This window comes from Pyxicephalus adspersus, chromosome 1, assembly GCF_032062135.1.
Source record: "Pyxicephalus adspersus chromosome 1, UCB_Pads_2.0, whole genome shotgun sequence".
Taxonomy (NCBI): Eukaryota; Metazoa; Chordata; class Amphibia; order Anura; family Pyxicephalidae; genus Pyxicephalus; species Pyxicephalus adspersus.
Genome location: NC_092858.1, coordinates 74213843 through 74230329, shown reverse-complemented (window position 1 = coordinate 74230329; position 16487 = coordinate 74213843). Strand labels below are relative to the sequence as shown.

Genomic DNA, 16487 nt, shown 5'->3' with positions numbered 1-16487 from the left:
CCCAGATTCATCTTTTTAAACTTTCTTCTCTTATTGCTCCCAAGAAAGGAGTATAACCTGAGGATTACAGAATAATCACTTAAATCAACATCTAATAAAGCACAAGTGCAAACACTGAGCACATTCATTGTTTGCCATTCCCCTCTTCATAAAGAGATTCAGAAATACACCATTTCATCTGAAGCTAGTAAAACGTTTCATACACAGGACCAATAATGGCGAGTTATATTTCCCAGCTAAAGGTGACAACTAATGCATTTTGTTTTAATCCTAAGAACTTTGTTTTTTAAAAAAAATCTATATTTTATCAAGGCAGAGTTATTTATTACTCTAAATGCACAATATTATCAGGCTTGTTTTATTTTGTGACAATTCAGAGGGCAGTTAATAATCAGCAAAGCTGATTTCCCATAGCAGAATAGATTCAGGTATCTCTGCTGTCAGGCCGAAATATGGGATCTGCAGGTTGTGGAATAAATGTTAAACCTGGACCAGACATGAATATATCAGGTGCTTGAAACTCCAATTTGCACATGCTTGTTCCCTGCCCGTACTGATCAGTAGAAAATCCATGTTAAGAATTGTAACTTTGGATTGTGGGCCAACACTCTTCTCCGTACAATGTAGATCTTTTTTTATGGACAATGGCATCAGAGGATGTGGGGGATGTCAATCAGTATCTGTCATTGCATTTCTTTCAACATCTATATTTTTACAGAACATGTGGTTGATTTATTGGGGTTCCTGTTTGTTTTCCCCTGGCATTCAGTAGTTCTTTTGTTCTCAAGTATCTTCAAGCATAAAGCAATTTCTGTGCCTATATGAATTTATTGTACTTATTGGTGATTAATTTGAAAGCTCTTAAGCTCTTTGCCACTCATACCTTAGATGTTAGATGATTAGATGGTACAGACTCTGTTAGAACTGAAGTGCTCTAATGGACCTTTTTAAAGACAATGACTAATGCCATTTCTGCTACAGAGCTTCCGTTCCACTCGAGTTGCTGCGCCATCTAAGATCTAAGCAGGATATATACTGTGCACATATTGTGCAGCAATACACTTTGAACTGCACCCTGTGGCTAATCCAAAATAATGCCGAGCCACCTTTTACAGTGTGCAGCCCTTTCTTCAGCTCAGCTCCAATTCTGTACTGCTAAACGTGCCCGAAGATAACTGACTGACATCAATTGGAGATGTATCAGAATGATAATTATGTATAAGAAAAGGGTACAAAGTAGTTAGTCACATTCAATTAGATTTATTCTGTGATGTTGATGACATTTTCCAAAAACCAAAGAAGCTGCTGGATGGGCTGAAAATGTCTTCAACAGTACAGAACGATTACAGTTAAATATGACTAACTACTACACTATGCATTGGATAAATGAAAACCTTCACAGACAATATAGTTCAGAGCAACATATTTTATCTTATCTTTATCTTTATATCTTGCACCTCTGCACCCTGGGCTCAAGTCATCCTATTTGTTTGTCCCCCAAAGCAGTGTTTCTCAGCCATTGTTTTATGTAACCATTGGATTCCTTCAGAGGTTGCTACGGGTTCCTTAAGCCATGAGCAATTTGGACTGCTCAGGTCAGTTACCAATGGCTATCTGTATGGATGACATTCTTCCCACTGAAAAGCAATGCAAGAGGCCTTCTTCCCATTGACCATCTCTCTGATGTACTGGGAGCTGTGGATAAAGTAATTATAGCAGGGATTTCCTGAGATCTGATAGTTACTTCAAGGGTGCTCCATCTTAACAAGGTCAAGAAAGGATACCCCAATGTGTTTTCTTGAGTTACCTGTGAATTTATTCACGTAACTAAAAAACATAGTGGTAAGCTAACTGGCTTCTCCCCAAATTGTCTCCAATATTCACAGTGGTAGTGGGATCATTGGACTGTGAGCTCCTTTTAGGCAGGTACTTACATAAAATGGTTTGTAACTATACACAAAAAGAAAATAAATAACACAAGTATTAGTTAAGCTGTTTGTGCTTTGAAGATTTCATATGTCCTCCTGAATACAATTTATTTCATTGGTATATTCAACAGTAAATACATTAGGGTGACCTTGAAATTCAAGATAACGCCCCAATTTTGTAGTAATAAAGTATGCTTTAATAATATGACTACATTATTGACTAGATGAATTATTATTACTTTTTTTTTTTATATTTTTGGTCTTACATCAGCAGACTATAAATTTACTCCTACATAGTTGTCGGTAATGAAGTTTGGATCAAAAAATAATATAATTTAAAATAACAGCTTGAGTATTTGACAAGTTAATACCTTGCTTGTTTCTTTCTTTATGTTTCTGTGCCTTATCAGCACCTTGTAGTTTTGGAAGAAAACTCTTTCCGTACTTAACTGTCATTATAGAATGTCAGTGCTAATTTGGCAGAAGAAATAGAGGCAAAATGATTTGAACTGTTCGTGATGCATTCAGAATTGCTGCACTGCACAGCCCTTTATTATAGTTAAATGGTTTTTGATGTACAGTATTTCCATTTGGTTTGTTTCCAGGGGGAGAGTTACAAAACATTTCAAATTGGTTCCAGTCTGGCACTAGTTTTTGTATTACAGGAACAGTGTTGCTGATTTGACCATTTCACTCTAATTGATCTCAGTCTTTTCACCTAGTATGTTGATTGATGATATGATTCAAGCCCATACATAATATGGATCAAAACATTTTATGTGCTTTTCTGCAAATGCTTGTACCCAACATGTAATGGTTATTTTCAATCCTGGATGGCATCTGCATGCACAATCACAGTGTAAACAAGCATTGCTTAGCATTTTTCAAAAGGTTATTTAATAATGGCTTCAACTAAAAGAAGAAAAAGGCATGTATTTTTCTTCCTTATATACTAGTTCATAGCCACTGCCTGTTCCATAGTTTTATATTTAGAATGACATTCAATTAGTCACAGCTACAGGCTGGTATCTGCAGTATATTACTTGTATTAGTAGATTATGAATGCATTCTAACACTGCTTAAAGGGTAGACTCACCCAAAAGAGTTGTTTCCATTATGATAGATGCTGGAGACTTAAAGCACTGGATTTTTTTTTAAATGGCAAAATCTTGTCGCCTGCATATTTTTTAATGGTGAGATCCTGTCACCTTGATTTAATGGTGAGTGCCTTTCGCCTTCCTAATAATTTTTTAATTATGGCGTCTTGGCACTTACAGTAAGTGGGTCTGGATCCACTTAGTTTCTGTGCCCGTTATGAGGATTTTTCCCTGTACTTCGAGGCTATACCAATAGATAAAATGCAGGAAATAAATACAAGGATAAATGATGGGCTTCAAGATCAGCTCCTGCCACAGCTGCATATGCATGTTCTGTAACAAAAAGACTAATAATGAATAATTTTACATTAATTTATACTAGTGCCATAGTCATCCCAGGACCTCAAATAAATTATCTGGCTTCACTTTCTGACTGTGTAAACTTGCCACTAAAACCCATAGTTTACCCAATAACAAGGGGAGAACATATGTGATGAAAATGTTTTCCCCCCCAAATCCACCACTTATAAAATTGATGTTTCCTTTTACATTTATCAAAAGAACAAATTATTTACTGATTAACATGGTAACAATCTAAGTGTGTCACCTACTTTTTCAAAAGAATCCTAGACTCAAAATAGTGACAAGAAAGGAAGATAAATATTCCATTTACCATTTGAGTGATTATTCAAGACATTTTTGTATGTTAATCAATAAATGAATATGGCAAAGTTTCTTCATGAAGAGGTCACAAACTTGAATGCTTTTAAGATTTCCTTCCGCCTCTTTTAATGTGTATCTCTCATAGGACTGAGATCATCAATGCAATACCGCTGAAACAGTAATGACTTACTTACTTAATGACTTAAGCTCAATAGCTCACCTTATACCAGGTTCTGCAAACTATAGAGACTTTGTAATGTAGGAGAAAATGATTGTACTTCTTCTGGAAGTAAAGAAATTATTTTTGGCCTGCCCGCATGTTTATATTTCACATATGTGTGTCAAAGGTATATTTGACATCACATTAATCCTGACAGGATTTTACATATGTTTCTATTGTACGTGTAGGTGTCTCATGCAACATCTGTACCAGATCCCTTTGGGTAGCTTTGCTAGATTAATGACATCTTACAAAAGTTTTATAATTATATGTCACTAATTTACCTGGCAAATACAAATACAGTAGTTATGCCTAAGTAGTTTATGTAAACTGAAAAAAGACCAGATATTTCAAGAAAATTTAAAGTAGTCAATAAACTTACAGTTCATACTTACATTTTACATAAAAACAGCATACTATGCAATATGTTTACAAGTTAGGCTAAAAAAGATTAACATATACATCCCACAATGCCCTACAATTGGATTTCCAAACTGCAATTTAGGCTTGGTCCAAGACATTGCCTTTTCCGTATGATATATCTAATCAGCTTCTGAAAATTCTAAATTATCTGCAATTGCTTTAATTGTTCTCAAAAGGAAACTTGATCTCTGTGTTCCATACTTTTAGTGAGCATTAGAAATTGCATCTAGTGCCTTGCCTAGGTTTCCTTACATTTTATGCATTTCTCCAGATTCATATATGTTTCATGTGACCAGTGTTTCTGATGATTAAACATTGTTCAGAAATTACTTTACATAAAAATATTGCTAGTTATTCTTTTATAACACAGCAGTGTTGTAAAAGTTTACTTTATGTTTATTGTTTTTTTTCTCAGTAGCCTACTTGGCAGCTGTTTTTTGATCCCCAAAGGGAATTTGATATATTAATGATCCAATCAAAGAGAAATATGAAAGAACACACCAGAAAACTGTATTGTATGCAAAGTACAAAAATTACCAATTTAATCCTAATTAGCAGCATGCATATTTTATATATTGTTCAAATAGTACCCTGACATAAAAAATAACTCCATTATATCTACTTAATAGTGCATACAGCATAAACACAGGCACAGCTTTTAGCTGTTTATTGTTTTATGGTTGCTGTTCACTTGTATAAACAGAATTATTATGATTTCAAGGATCTAGGATTTGGCATTTGAACAATCTGTTGTGAATCGTTTGTTTCCAACGACAATTATTGCACATGTGTACGCAGCCTAAGGTGGCTAAACTGGAATAGGTTTTTATTGTTCATGTGTAGGATTTCTGCTTTTCCTGATAAAGGAGTGATTACAAATACCATGTAGAGTAATATATAATACCTGATAGGTTAATTGGTACAGCAAAGGATTGCCAGTGCTAGATAATGTGGATGGAGAGATGTAGCTAAATTTTGACTTGCTGAACAAAGAAGAGGTGCAGTATTGCCTAAAATAAATTAGTATTGGTAAACCACCCGGTCCATGTGCCAATGTGTACTGTGCAATCTTCTTACAAAGAAATGTTATCAGTGGGAAAATTATTATGAAGCTTTAGATATACTATATATCTTGTTTGGGCACTGTTTATAAAGCAGAGAATCAGATATGCCCTGAAACATTCCCTGGTGGAAATCAGTTACTGACAGATAAACACATGGACCTGGAAAATTCTCACCAGGAAATGTTTGAGGGCATGTCTGATTCCCTGATTTATAAATGAATCCCTTTGCATTGCATATTATTAGGCTTTATACGGCTTCATGCAAGTGTTTTCCATAAAGTTTAAGTAATTTAAATTTCACATATTTTGTAAAATTAATGTATTACAGTTCTATAGATGACAACCCAGCAGTGCTGTTTAAATAAATTATGACTGACAAGTGAAGGTTGCAGAAATTAAACTTTCAACCCACCTATGCTATAGTGGCCACAACTTTTAAACTATATGTTGGCATTTGAGGAATTTCCAAGTTCTTTTCCTAAACCAACAACTCCAGTCAATTCTATAAACAACCATTTTGTTTTTATAAAAAGAGCTAACCATATGGAAAAAAAACTCTATTTGGCACAAAACAGGAATATAAACTATTGTTATGCAATATTTTATGTTTACCTAAAAATATTATTTATTTTCAGCACTAACCAAAAATGAATTATATGCAGAACCACTGTATAAATGCAACTGCAACTCAGAAGCGAAAAGTGTAAGCAAAATGTCTATGCTTGTTTGGGTATGTGATAAAATTAAAAAACTATAATTGTATGCCCTTTTCAGGAGCCAAGCAGATTTAGGTGTTGACTACAGAAGTCGTTTCTTACACTCAGCTGAAGCAACTTTGTTATTGGTATCTAGACCAGCAAATGGAGCTGGTGGGACCACAGTGGCATTCTCTCTCCAGTCAAGGCTGACTGATTTGGTGTCTACCGTACGTATAAGTATTTAATTCTCTTTAAGACAAGTATTGGGTATACAGAGCCACAGTCCCCTGTTTTTATTTTTTTCTATTTATTTTTTTCATGTGGGACAGTATGCAAACATACAAATTATTATTATTATTATTATTAACCACCTGAGCCAACCAGAGCGTTACACTGAGGTCTAGATTTCTGTACCAAAAGTGATCCACTGTTTTTCATGAAATTTTTTTTTTAAATTGTAGACCTGTAACTTACAGAAATATGTCCGAACAAGGGTTCTAGTAGATAATATGAATATAAAAAATGTTTTTACTTTTATTTTTTTTTATTTTTTTGTATTGGATTGGATACCGGAGTTTGTATTCAATCCAATACAAAATGAGCGTTTGAATTTACCAGTTATGTACTTTGTATTAATTTTATATTATTTTGTATTGGACTGGATACGCAAGTTTGTATCCATTCAAATACAAAATATAAATTTGAATTTCCAAGTTATTTACTTTTTTTTATTTTTTGTATTGGATTGGATACGCAAGTTTGTATCCAATCAAATACAAAATATAAATTTGAATTTCCAAGTTATTTACTTTTATTTTATTTTTTTTTATTTTTTGTATTGGATTGGATACAGGAGTTTGTATTGAATCCAATACAAAATGAATGAATGGGTTTCTATTTGAATTTCCCGCACACGCGCCGACGTCATCACGCACGCAGGGAGAAGCCTTCCGTTTTTTTTTCTCCGCTGGACGGCTTCTCCCTGCAGAGATCATCCGGCGCTGGACGAAGACGGACGTGGACGATCAGCGGGACCAGGTAAGATGCCGGCCGGTATCTTGTGTTCAGCCGGCCGGGATCTTGTGTTCAGTCGGCCGGGCGGCGGACCGCAAGATGCCGGGCAGCGGAACACAAGATACCGGCCGGCATCTTACCGGTCCCGCTGGCACCCGACGCTGGAGAGGGAGATCGATGATGGACGGAGGACGATGCTGGAATAGGAAAACGACGCTGGAATCCTTACCTCCATGGTCCCGCTGGATGTGCACAGCGGGACCATGGAGGTAAGGATGTGACAAAATTACGGGGTTAACCATCCTAGCCATTTTTATTTGCCCGACCTTCGTACGGGCATACCGGCTAGGTGGTTAAACAGGATTTATATAGCGCCAACATATTACGCAGCGCTGTACATTAAGTAGGGATTGCAAATGACAGACTAATACAGACAGTGATACAGGAGGAGAGGACCCTGCACCGAAGAGCTTACAATCTAGTAATTATCGGTTATATATTAAAAACACCAGACAAAGATTGGGCTTGGGTTGTATTAAGAAATACATCTGAAAATACTCTATTACTTCATAGATTTTACATTTAGGAGAAGCTGGAGTAATGTAGAGTAATAAACAGTACATTATACTAGTTCCATACCCTCACAGTAAAAACATTACATTGGTCTAGTAGTGTGGCATACCTTTAAATATATAATTTTGAACATAAGAAAGCCCACTGAGGGATGGTTTTAAACAATATAGTGACCGGGGCAAATATGCGATGGGTCCCTAAATGCACAGCATTGCAGCTTCCTGCAAGCCTTCATTTCTATCAAATGGAGGCCTAGAAAAGTTTGGGGCCCTGGGCAATTGCTCAGTTTGCCCTGATCTACCCAACACACCCAAATCAGACTTTTTACATTTATGAAGATGTTGATGGTTTTGATAGGTTGGTGGGTACAAAAAAATAGTATTTATTGTATTGTTGTGATCCCACAAAATGGTTTAATCTATGTACTTCAGTAAACACTGTAACAACAGTTTTCTTTGCATTTGTATTTAAATACTTTATGTTGCTAATCTAATATACCTAAACAATTTTTACAAAAGTCACAACCTGAAGTCTAAAGATTATTACAATCATAATTAGGTATTCTTGCGTAAATAACTCAAGGTACATTTTATCATCTAGAATAAAAGAGGATAATGTGAGTCTTAGGATAAGAGGAAGTTGCAGTCATTATTTGTCATTGATTAACTATTCTCATTTCAGTATCTTGACAGTTATTCTTTGGCTGCCCTTCTGCAGCTGTCGTAGTAGCAACTAACAGGAGACAGGAAGGAGAGCCGCATGACATTTACATTGGAAATAGCTTTCAAAGCTGAAAGTGATAATCTCAAGATATCTACAGTTTGTTAAATTCATACAGTATAGGTTATGTTCAAAATAAAATTTGTTACATTATTACAAAATACCTGTTAAGAATGTAGGTGTGCAGAAATATTAGCACCCAGATGAACTCCACACTCGGGTAAAATCTGTACAAAAGGGCTAATTAGTTAAATCTGGAGCTAAAACTATAGGATTGTTGTCAGTAGAGACCCATCACATTGTAGTATCATAGCTTTTCTTTCTTCTTTTAGTTCCTGTCAATTATCACAGTCAGTTACGTATTCCTTTCTTTCTGCATCATTAGGTCCAAGTGAAGCAAGAATCTCCATGTTACGAGCTGGAAAAACTTGATTTGTCAGTTCAAAGTCCTTACAAAGGAAATGGGAAATTCATGTAAGTGGTATAATCTTCAACAATGTAATTTTTTTATTGATAACTTATTTTTGGGTTTTGTACAATATAATTTAACAAATTTCCCTTTTGCCAATAAAATGGCTAGTCTCATTGCCCTTATAGCAGATACTTGAAAATATGCACTTAGGCAAACATTTTTGGAGAATTAAGGCTTGTGCACAGCTAAGAATTATCTGAACAGTCTAAAACTCATCTGTCACATCCATACTCTTCTGTTTTGCCAAGCACTGTGTAGAGCACCTGAAATCTGAAAAAGACAAACACCAGTCTATTCTGCAGGATGGCTGCAGCATATTAATCCCTAGAGGAGACTGGTTAGAAAGCTGCCCAAGATAGTTTGGGCTGTGCTGAGCATGAGGCTCCGATACCATATGAAAACCTGTGCCCTGCTCACCTTCACATTGTGGGTGTAGCATGATGACGTCCTTCAGACTGTACTTGGCTAAACTTCAACCATCTTCCTATAAAATGCACACTAAATATTTTTCTCTCTACTACTCATGTTCTATCTCTTCCTATATACCCTCTATACAACTCTCAGATTTATGTCACAAATGGCCAATGCAAGGTTATCATTATTCAAATGCTTAGACAGACTTTACAAATTACCATCTTCCAAGCTTTTGAAGAGCTGATAGTTTGGGCTTAATATACTCTTTCTGTACTGTAGCATAATGTTGTTGATCAGCCCTCCTTTTTAAAAGAGACCACTAGCTCTGTATAGGGAATCCGAGAATCAGGAATCGGACTGGGTCACAGAAAGCACCCCCTGGGCAGAGGTTACTTGGTCACAACATCATCAATACTAGGTGAGGGACAAGGATCCTTGTATTTTATGGTGTTAAGGTGACCACCTAAATTACCTTACCTTTGAGCTACCAGTAAATGTCAAGCAAGAACATGCAGGCCTATATATATCACCAATTAGTATCCATGTGCTTGAAAAGGAGGTTACTTGCCTTCTTTAATAAAGGGGTGAGGCTCAAGACAATGTGGTTACATTTCCTAATAAATGTTAGAGATGTAATGCTTAAAATAAAAAAGGCCTTTATAAAGAAATTAGCCAGGTCATATCTTGTCACAATTGTACAAAAAATACAAAAATTACATTCTTTGTAATTAAGAAACAAAGAAGTCTAAAGACCCATTTGAACTCTATTTAAGACATCAAGCATTAATGAGCACTAATGAAAATATTTAATGATATAGCACTTCTCACAATATTGTGCATGTTGCAGCAACAGTTAAGGTTTTGTATACTTATATCCATGTATTTTCTGTTTTGGGATTGTAACACGGTATTACCGTATAGATGAGAAAAACATTTAATTGATTTTCTTCTGCTTCAGCTCTAATTGAAAAAGCACAAAGACTCTTTTGAAAACTTAACTTTGCTCCAAGCCTTATATTAATGCTAATGCTTTTTCTTAACACCCAAACGATTCTATAACACGGACAGTTTTATAACATTTTGCTTGTGCTGGTATGATGTACACACCCACTAATCTGATTATTATTATGTATTTTTTTTTTAATTTTCCCTTGAAGCTTTAAAACACTATATCTCTATTTGACGGCTGCAAAATTGAAAATACCTTATCTGATAGGATGGCTTTTTAAAATATGTAAGCAGTGAACCTAAAACTCAAAAATGTTTAACATTTTAAATATCAGAATCTTTACGTTGTCAAAATAACAAAGCATCTGCCATCTTTAAAGGGTTTATTAAAATTCACATTTAAATTATTCAGATGCAGCATTTACTCATCTTATCAAAAACATGTATTTGTGTTTTTATCAGGGTGATGTTAGTGGAATCTACAAGCTATTTACCATTTCCTGATTTCCAAGATGAAATTGCCAAGTTAAAGCATGAAAATTATTGCAGGTACTGTGTATTACTTATATGTCATAGGCTTACCGCTAATCTATAGCAATAAATATTGTTAATAAAAGGCTAGATAGCAATCTTGACATTTCTTTTGTGTTGTTACATGTTATAATAGGAGAAGTGGGAAATGCAGCATGATTGGTTATGATAAATTGTACCTGAGATAGTGATGTATTTGTTATGCTGGACTGATAAATATTAGAAACTAGTTACAAAGAAAATACTTGCATTAATATTGTGAGTTAACATCGGACCTCATTCCTAGAACTCAGTTCATTCTTTCGATTTAAATTTAGAAAATAATCACTGGTTAAATAGAGCTTTATTTATATGTTACTGTTTGATGTATAGTGCTGCATATTATGTCGGCGCTGTGTATCATACATGTTTATATGTATCAGTAACCAGATTGTTGGCGAAAATTGCAGTGCAACTGCTGGGCCATTCTGAAGCTACTAAAAGTCTGACATTGATTTCTCAACTGATTGAAACAGTATAAGTTCAGACAGTTCAGCTTACAGAAAAAAAAAACAAAAAACATATACATTATTATATTCATGTTCATAAAATCTTGATTATATAAACCAAGGAGAAGACTAAGTCCATGTTAAATGGAAGGACATAACTATTTCAAACCAGGGTTGAAGGTTGAGTAGAATCCCCGCAAACAAGGAACAACCCATAATGCAGTTCATATATTTTGACAACTAGTTAAAATAAAAGTTTATGAAATACCTAAAATATATATAAATTATAATAAAGTTACATTTATATTTAGTGACTTTTTTTTAAATCCTCACAAAAATACCAATAATCTTGTATTATATAGCAGATTTTGTGGTTGTTTTTTTAATATGATAAAATGTATTTTCTTTCATCATTCTGACTTACACCTTTGTTGAAGGAAGGTGACAATGTGCTTTCCTAATCTTTTAATAGCCTAATGATTCAAATGTATTACTAGTAAAAATGAAATAGCCAAAATCAATAATCGGAATAGCTATGCAGCAGGTAAGAAACATTAAATGAACCAAAAGCATGCCCAGTAAGTTTTAGAATCTAGTGATTAAACTCTCAAGTGTAGCTACAGGTTAAATAAGGTTTAAGTGTGTTCTTTAATTCTATTTATACACAAATCCTTATTACCTCTAGTGTTCTTGCTAAACCATTAGAATTACAACATTTACAGAATAATCTCCTTAAGGTCAATTTTACATTTCAGAGTAAGTTCCTTGTGTATACTGCTTGCTGAAAACTAATTTTTTTGAATATTTGATAAGTTGATTTGCAAAATATTATATAATGCTTGTCATAAACATTTGACTTTACATATACGGAAACATGAATTCTCATTATCCCTCTTTGTTTGCTCATGAGGGGTTAATTCCTTTTCTGCAATAAAATATCAGTGGCTGAAGTATAGATATGGCAAACACTATAACAAAGCAAGACAGACATATGTCATGTTCATATGGATTATAAACTGTCAAAATTTTTCATGCTTTTAGGCTTACTATTCCATTTCATGTGTAGATATCCACTGAACCTTACAGGTCCAGTGCATGCAGTTAAATCTGCAGGACTCACCAAAGTAAAGCCTACATGCACAGACACACAAGTGACATTCATAGATTTCACAAGGTAACATATAAATACAGTTCACATTTTTTTTTTACCTCCATACTTTTTCCTCACTTGATGTTCCACTGATTCACAGGCATTTACTACCAATAACTTTTTTATTGCCCTCCATTATTGTGCAGGTATTTCAAAATGGAACCTTGGAAAAAACAACTAAACAAAAAACAACACCAAGTTGCTGGCTTTCTCAGCACTTATAGGTGTTGAAGGAATGGGGAGACATTTTGGATATGTGTGCTTTCTTTGTGGTCACAATAATTACTAATGTGGATGTAGGGGCCCTTTTACTTTTACAGTATGAAACCAGGTAGTTGCCTACCCCAGGGAGCAAAGCCAACTGTGCAATGCAGGAAACAAGATTTGTGCATGCCTGTAGATACAAAGTCAGTTTATAAAGGGCATCCATGTGCTAAAAAATTATTTGACGCTTTGGGGAATTGTTACACGACATTACATTATTCATATTGCCCTAACCTGCCTGTCCATTGATCTTACACTGGTCATGCGACAGGAAATGATGGAGAAAACTCAGCAGACAGTACTTTATTTTGACAAACAATTTCATTTATTGATATGGTATAGGCCCACTTTAATCATATTGCACTCTTATCAAGTAGAAATTCATTGTTTTTCAGAATAATGTTTAATATTTTTAGGCATATCGCACTATTTGGATGGCAGATACAGAACAGAGAATTTGAAAAGTGTAGTCAGCAGCAAGGGAATCATAATTTTTATTGTAGTTGTAATTCTGAGTAATTCATTGTTGTTCATGAACTTGCTGGAAGTGTTATATTGAGAGCAATAACTCATTTAGTTTCTTTCCCAAGTAGGTATTTAGAAATAGATCTGATAAATGTCCTTTTTTTGTTCATGGCATTCAGAAATGTGTCTTCATGTTTTGATACTAGATTTTAGGAAATTACTTTAGTATATTTACAGTTTTGTTAGTAAACTATTTTGTCTTTTTTTTAAACTGACCGTTAAGTCATATTTTCCAGTCCCTCATTTTTTTTTTCTAAGTAGAAATCTAGCATCTTTTAGGCACATATTTTAATAATGAAACATTATTATTGTAAAAAGTTAAATACAATGTAATAATTAACAACTATAATAATGATAATGTTATCAGGGTATGTGAAAAAGGTTATATATTTTTTTTAAAGAATAAAGTACCTCTTTATCCATATAATGAGTATCAAATAATATAATAGATCACCTACTGTACATGTAGGGTTGTTTAGAGGATTAGGTACTCTAGAACAGTGGTCCCCAAACTTATATAAACTATACTCTGCTATTCTCAGCAGCTCCCCTCTTATCATTACACTAGCTGAGAATAGCAAAGTAGTGTAAGAGAGCTTGTGTGCTGTCAGGTGGCAGAGCTGCTGGGAATGGCAGGGAAGTGTAAGCCTTACATACATTGCTTTGCCATTCTCAGCAGCAGTGCGAGGTGAGCCACCCGTGCTCCCGCTCCGCTGGTTGAGCTCCTGCTTTCACACTGTCACTAGCTTTGGAGCAGTGTATAGAGGGCCACCAGTGCTACCACTGCCTGAACTTCTGCCTCCTGTCATTTGCGGCCCTAAATTTACCAGCCATGGGGCTTGGGAAGCACTGCTCTAGAATATCTACTAGTGACCCATTTACTCCAAAGACATGTAATTTCCCTTTTACCAATATTTTATTTTATTTAAGGGATCTGAAATGGTTTTACACATAATTAGTCGGGGCTAAACAAAAATACATTTAAATGTTTCTCATATTTTGTTGGGTAAATATTAAGGAAAACCTACTACTAAAATTAAATAAATAAAAAACCTAATAAAATCATTATTACCTGTCTTGCAACCCATGCCTAGCATATTGCTGAGCCTCTATTGTCTCACAAACATCCTGGTGTCTCAAATGCTTTTACTTGCCTGTGGTTCTACTGTTTTTAAAACACAAGTGGTTTGGCTGGTGGAAGGTATCACAGAAAACAGCTGGGGGAATTAGTCTCATTTTCATTCATTATTACTTTTTAGCAATACTGAAAAGAAAAGAAATAAACCTTAAGAGACCATAGGACAGGGTCGTCCCATGACAAGGCTCATGAGTTTCTATTAGACAAATAAGAATGTACCCCAATTTTTTTTTGTCTGAATCTGAGGGTTGCACACTTGCCTACCATACCTATTTATTTGTGCATTGCCATCACAATAAAACAGGAGGGTAAAATGAATATTAGTTTTAGCTGACAATAAGTGTAAAAGTAAATATCAGTAGCTAACATTTAATTTGAATTAGCATCTTTTCAACGTGTACAAATAATTCCTATGTTTATTTGAGTACTTTACTACTCAGGTTAATTGTGTTATTCAATATATGATTGTACATAATGAAAGGTTGGTAACTCTCACTTAAAATATACTGAGGTAAATCATGATTTAATGTATTAAAAAATAATGTCTTATATCACATAACACACACATATTAGTATATCTTTTTTCCCATTTTTTATGTTCTTGATTGATCAAGTATAATCCTCTGTGCTTGAAATATTGGGAAGCAATATTTCTGAATAAATCCAATTGTTCAGAGAATAAGTTATCAGATCAATTGTACACATCAATAATAGGATCAGAAATGTAGAGTGAAGACGTAATACAACCACACAGGTCAGCTTTAACCAGTTTAATGCCATGGTTTATGAATCAAAAATTGTGTATCCATTGGTATTGATAAAAAGTATGAATATATATGAGTAAATAGATATAATAACACACACAAAACCCTTACCAATGAAGAATAGGGACATTAGCCCAGCTGTGCCACCCACCATTGTTATAGGGGGTTTCACACTTTAATGCAAAAATAGGTTTTACATTCTTTGTGTAGTACCAAAGACTCATTTACATTCATAATTTTTGTAATTGCCACAGCACTGCTGTTCACATGGGGATATCATCCATCTCAAATTAAGTCTTAGGAGTAATCATATACCTTAATAAATATTGTTAAAAAATCAAGCAGAACTTGTGGGGAAAACTGTGAGCAGTTTAAACTTTGGATCCACGTCAAAACTGTGATTTATTAGGAGACATATTATGGCTAGTTAGTTGGCAGATAATTATTTGATTGTTTTTTTAATTGACATATTACATTTTCTTTTAGTGACAATATCATGGAACATGATCTTCCCGGAGTGATTTGTGACACAAATAATCAAGGTGCAGTATAAGTCTTTCAAATGTACATTTACATTTTCTATAAAAGACCAAAACCTTTGGAAATGAAAAGCAGCCCCGATTACATTAAACCAATACCATTCACAATGCACAACACTATATGTTGTAAGACTTAATATGTTTTGCATGAATTGTAATGGCCTTTAATTAATAACAAAATGCACAAGGACATGTTTAATCAAATGAAGCACTGTTTACAAATAATGTCCATTGCTGACTCCTTAATGAATGAGGGCAAACTGTGTGATTATACAATTAAACTCCCACAAAATACTTTAGGAAAAATGGGATTTTCTGATGGGAGAACCTAGATGATCCAACAAATCTGGAATAGATCTTGTCCAGGACTGAAAACATTTGCCAACTAATAGGAAATTATTTTAGGAAACCCATTCCAGGTTTATTTGATCACCCAAGTTCTCCCAAGAGGGCAGACTTAACCTATTGTATTAGTTTATAGCTTATGATTGCCTTGACTAAAGTTCTCCTTCAAGGTTAGTTCTGACAACTAAATAAAGTGTTTCTATGTAATAGGATAGATTCAAGTTATCTAGAGAATGTAGGCAACCAAGGGTGATTGTCCTACTCCTCAAGCAGTAGCCCAAGTTTATTTTACCATGACAAATTCATGTCATGCTGTTACTTTGTTCAATCATTTGTAATCTCCTGTAAGAAGCTGGTTATAATGTTTTAGGCTGTCACTATTGCTGACATTTTCGACACGTTAACTGCTTGATATGCTAGTGCAGTAAAGTAAATAAATTATAAGGAAGCTATAAGGAAGATTCTAGTTAGTGGAAGATGTAAATTTAGAGGATACAAAGCATCAAGCA

General features: G+C 34.5%; 1 protein-coding gene across 1 annotated transcript in view; it reads left to right on the top strand.

Annotated features, from left to right (window-relative positions):
* The window catches only part of CFAP47 (cilia and flagella associated protein 47), a gene marked incomplete in the record, with an annotated part of 209882 nt that overhangs the window by 84601 nt on the left and 108794 nt on the right, over nt 1-16487 (top strand). Inside the window, 4 exon segments of the mRNA XM_072404123.1 lie at nt 6170-6320; nt 8786-8874; nt 10697-10783; nt 15581-15636. Of these exon segments, the coding sequence (XP_072260224.1) occupies nt 6170-6320; nt 8786-8874; nt 10697-10783; nt 15581-15636 (383 nt within the window).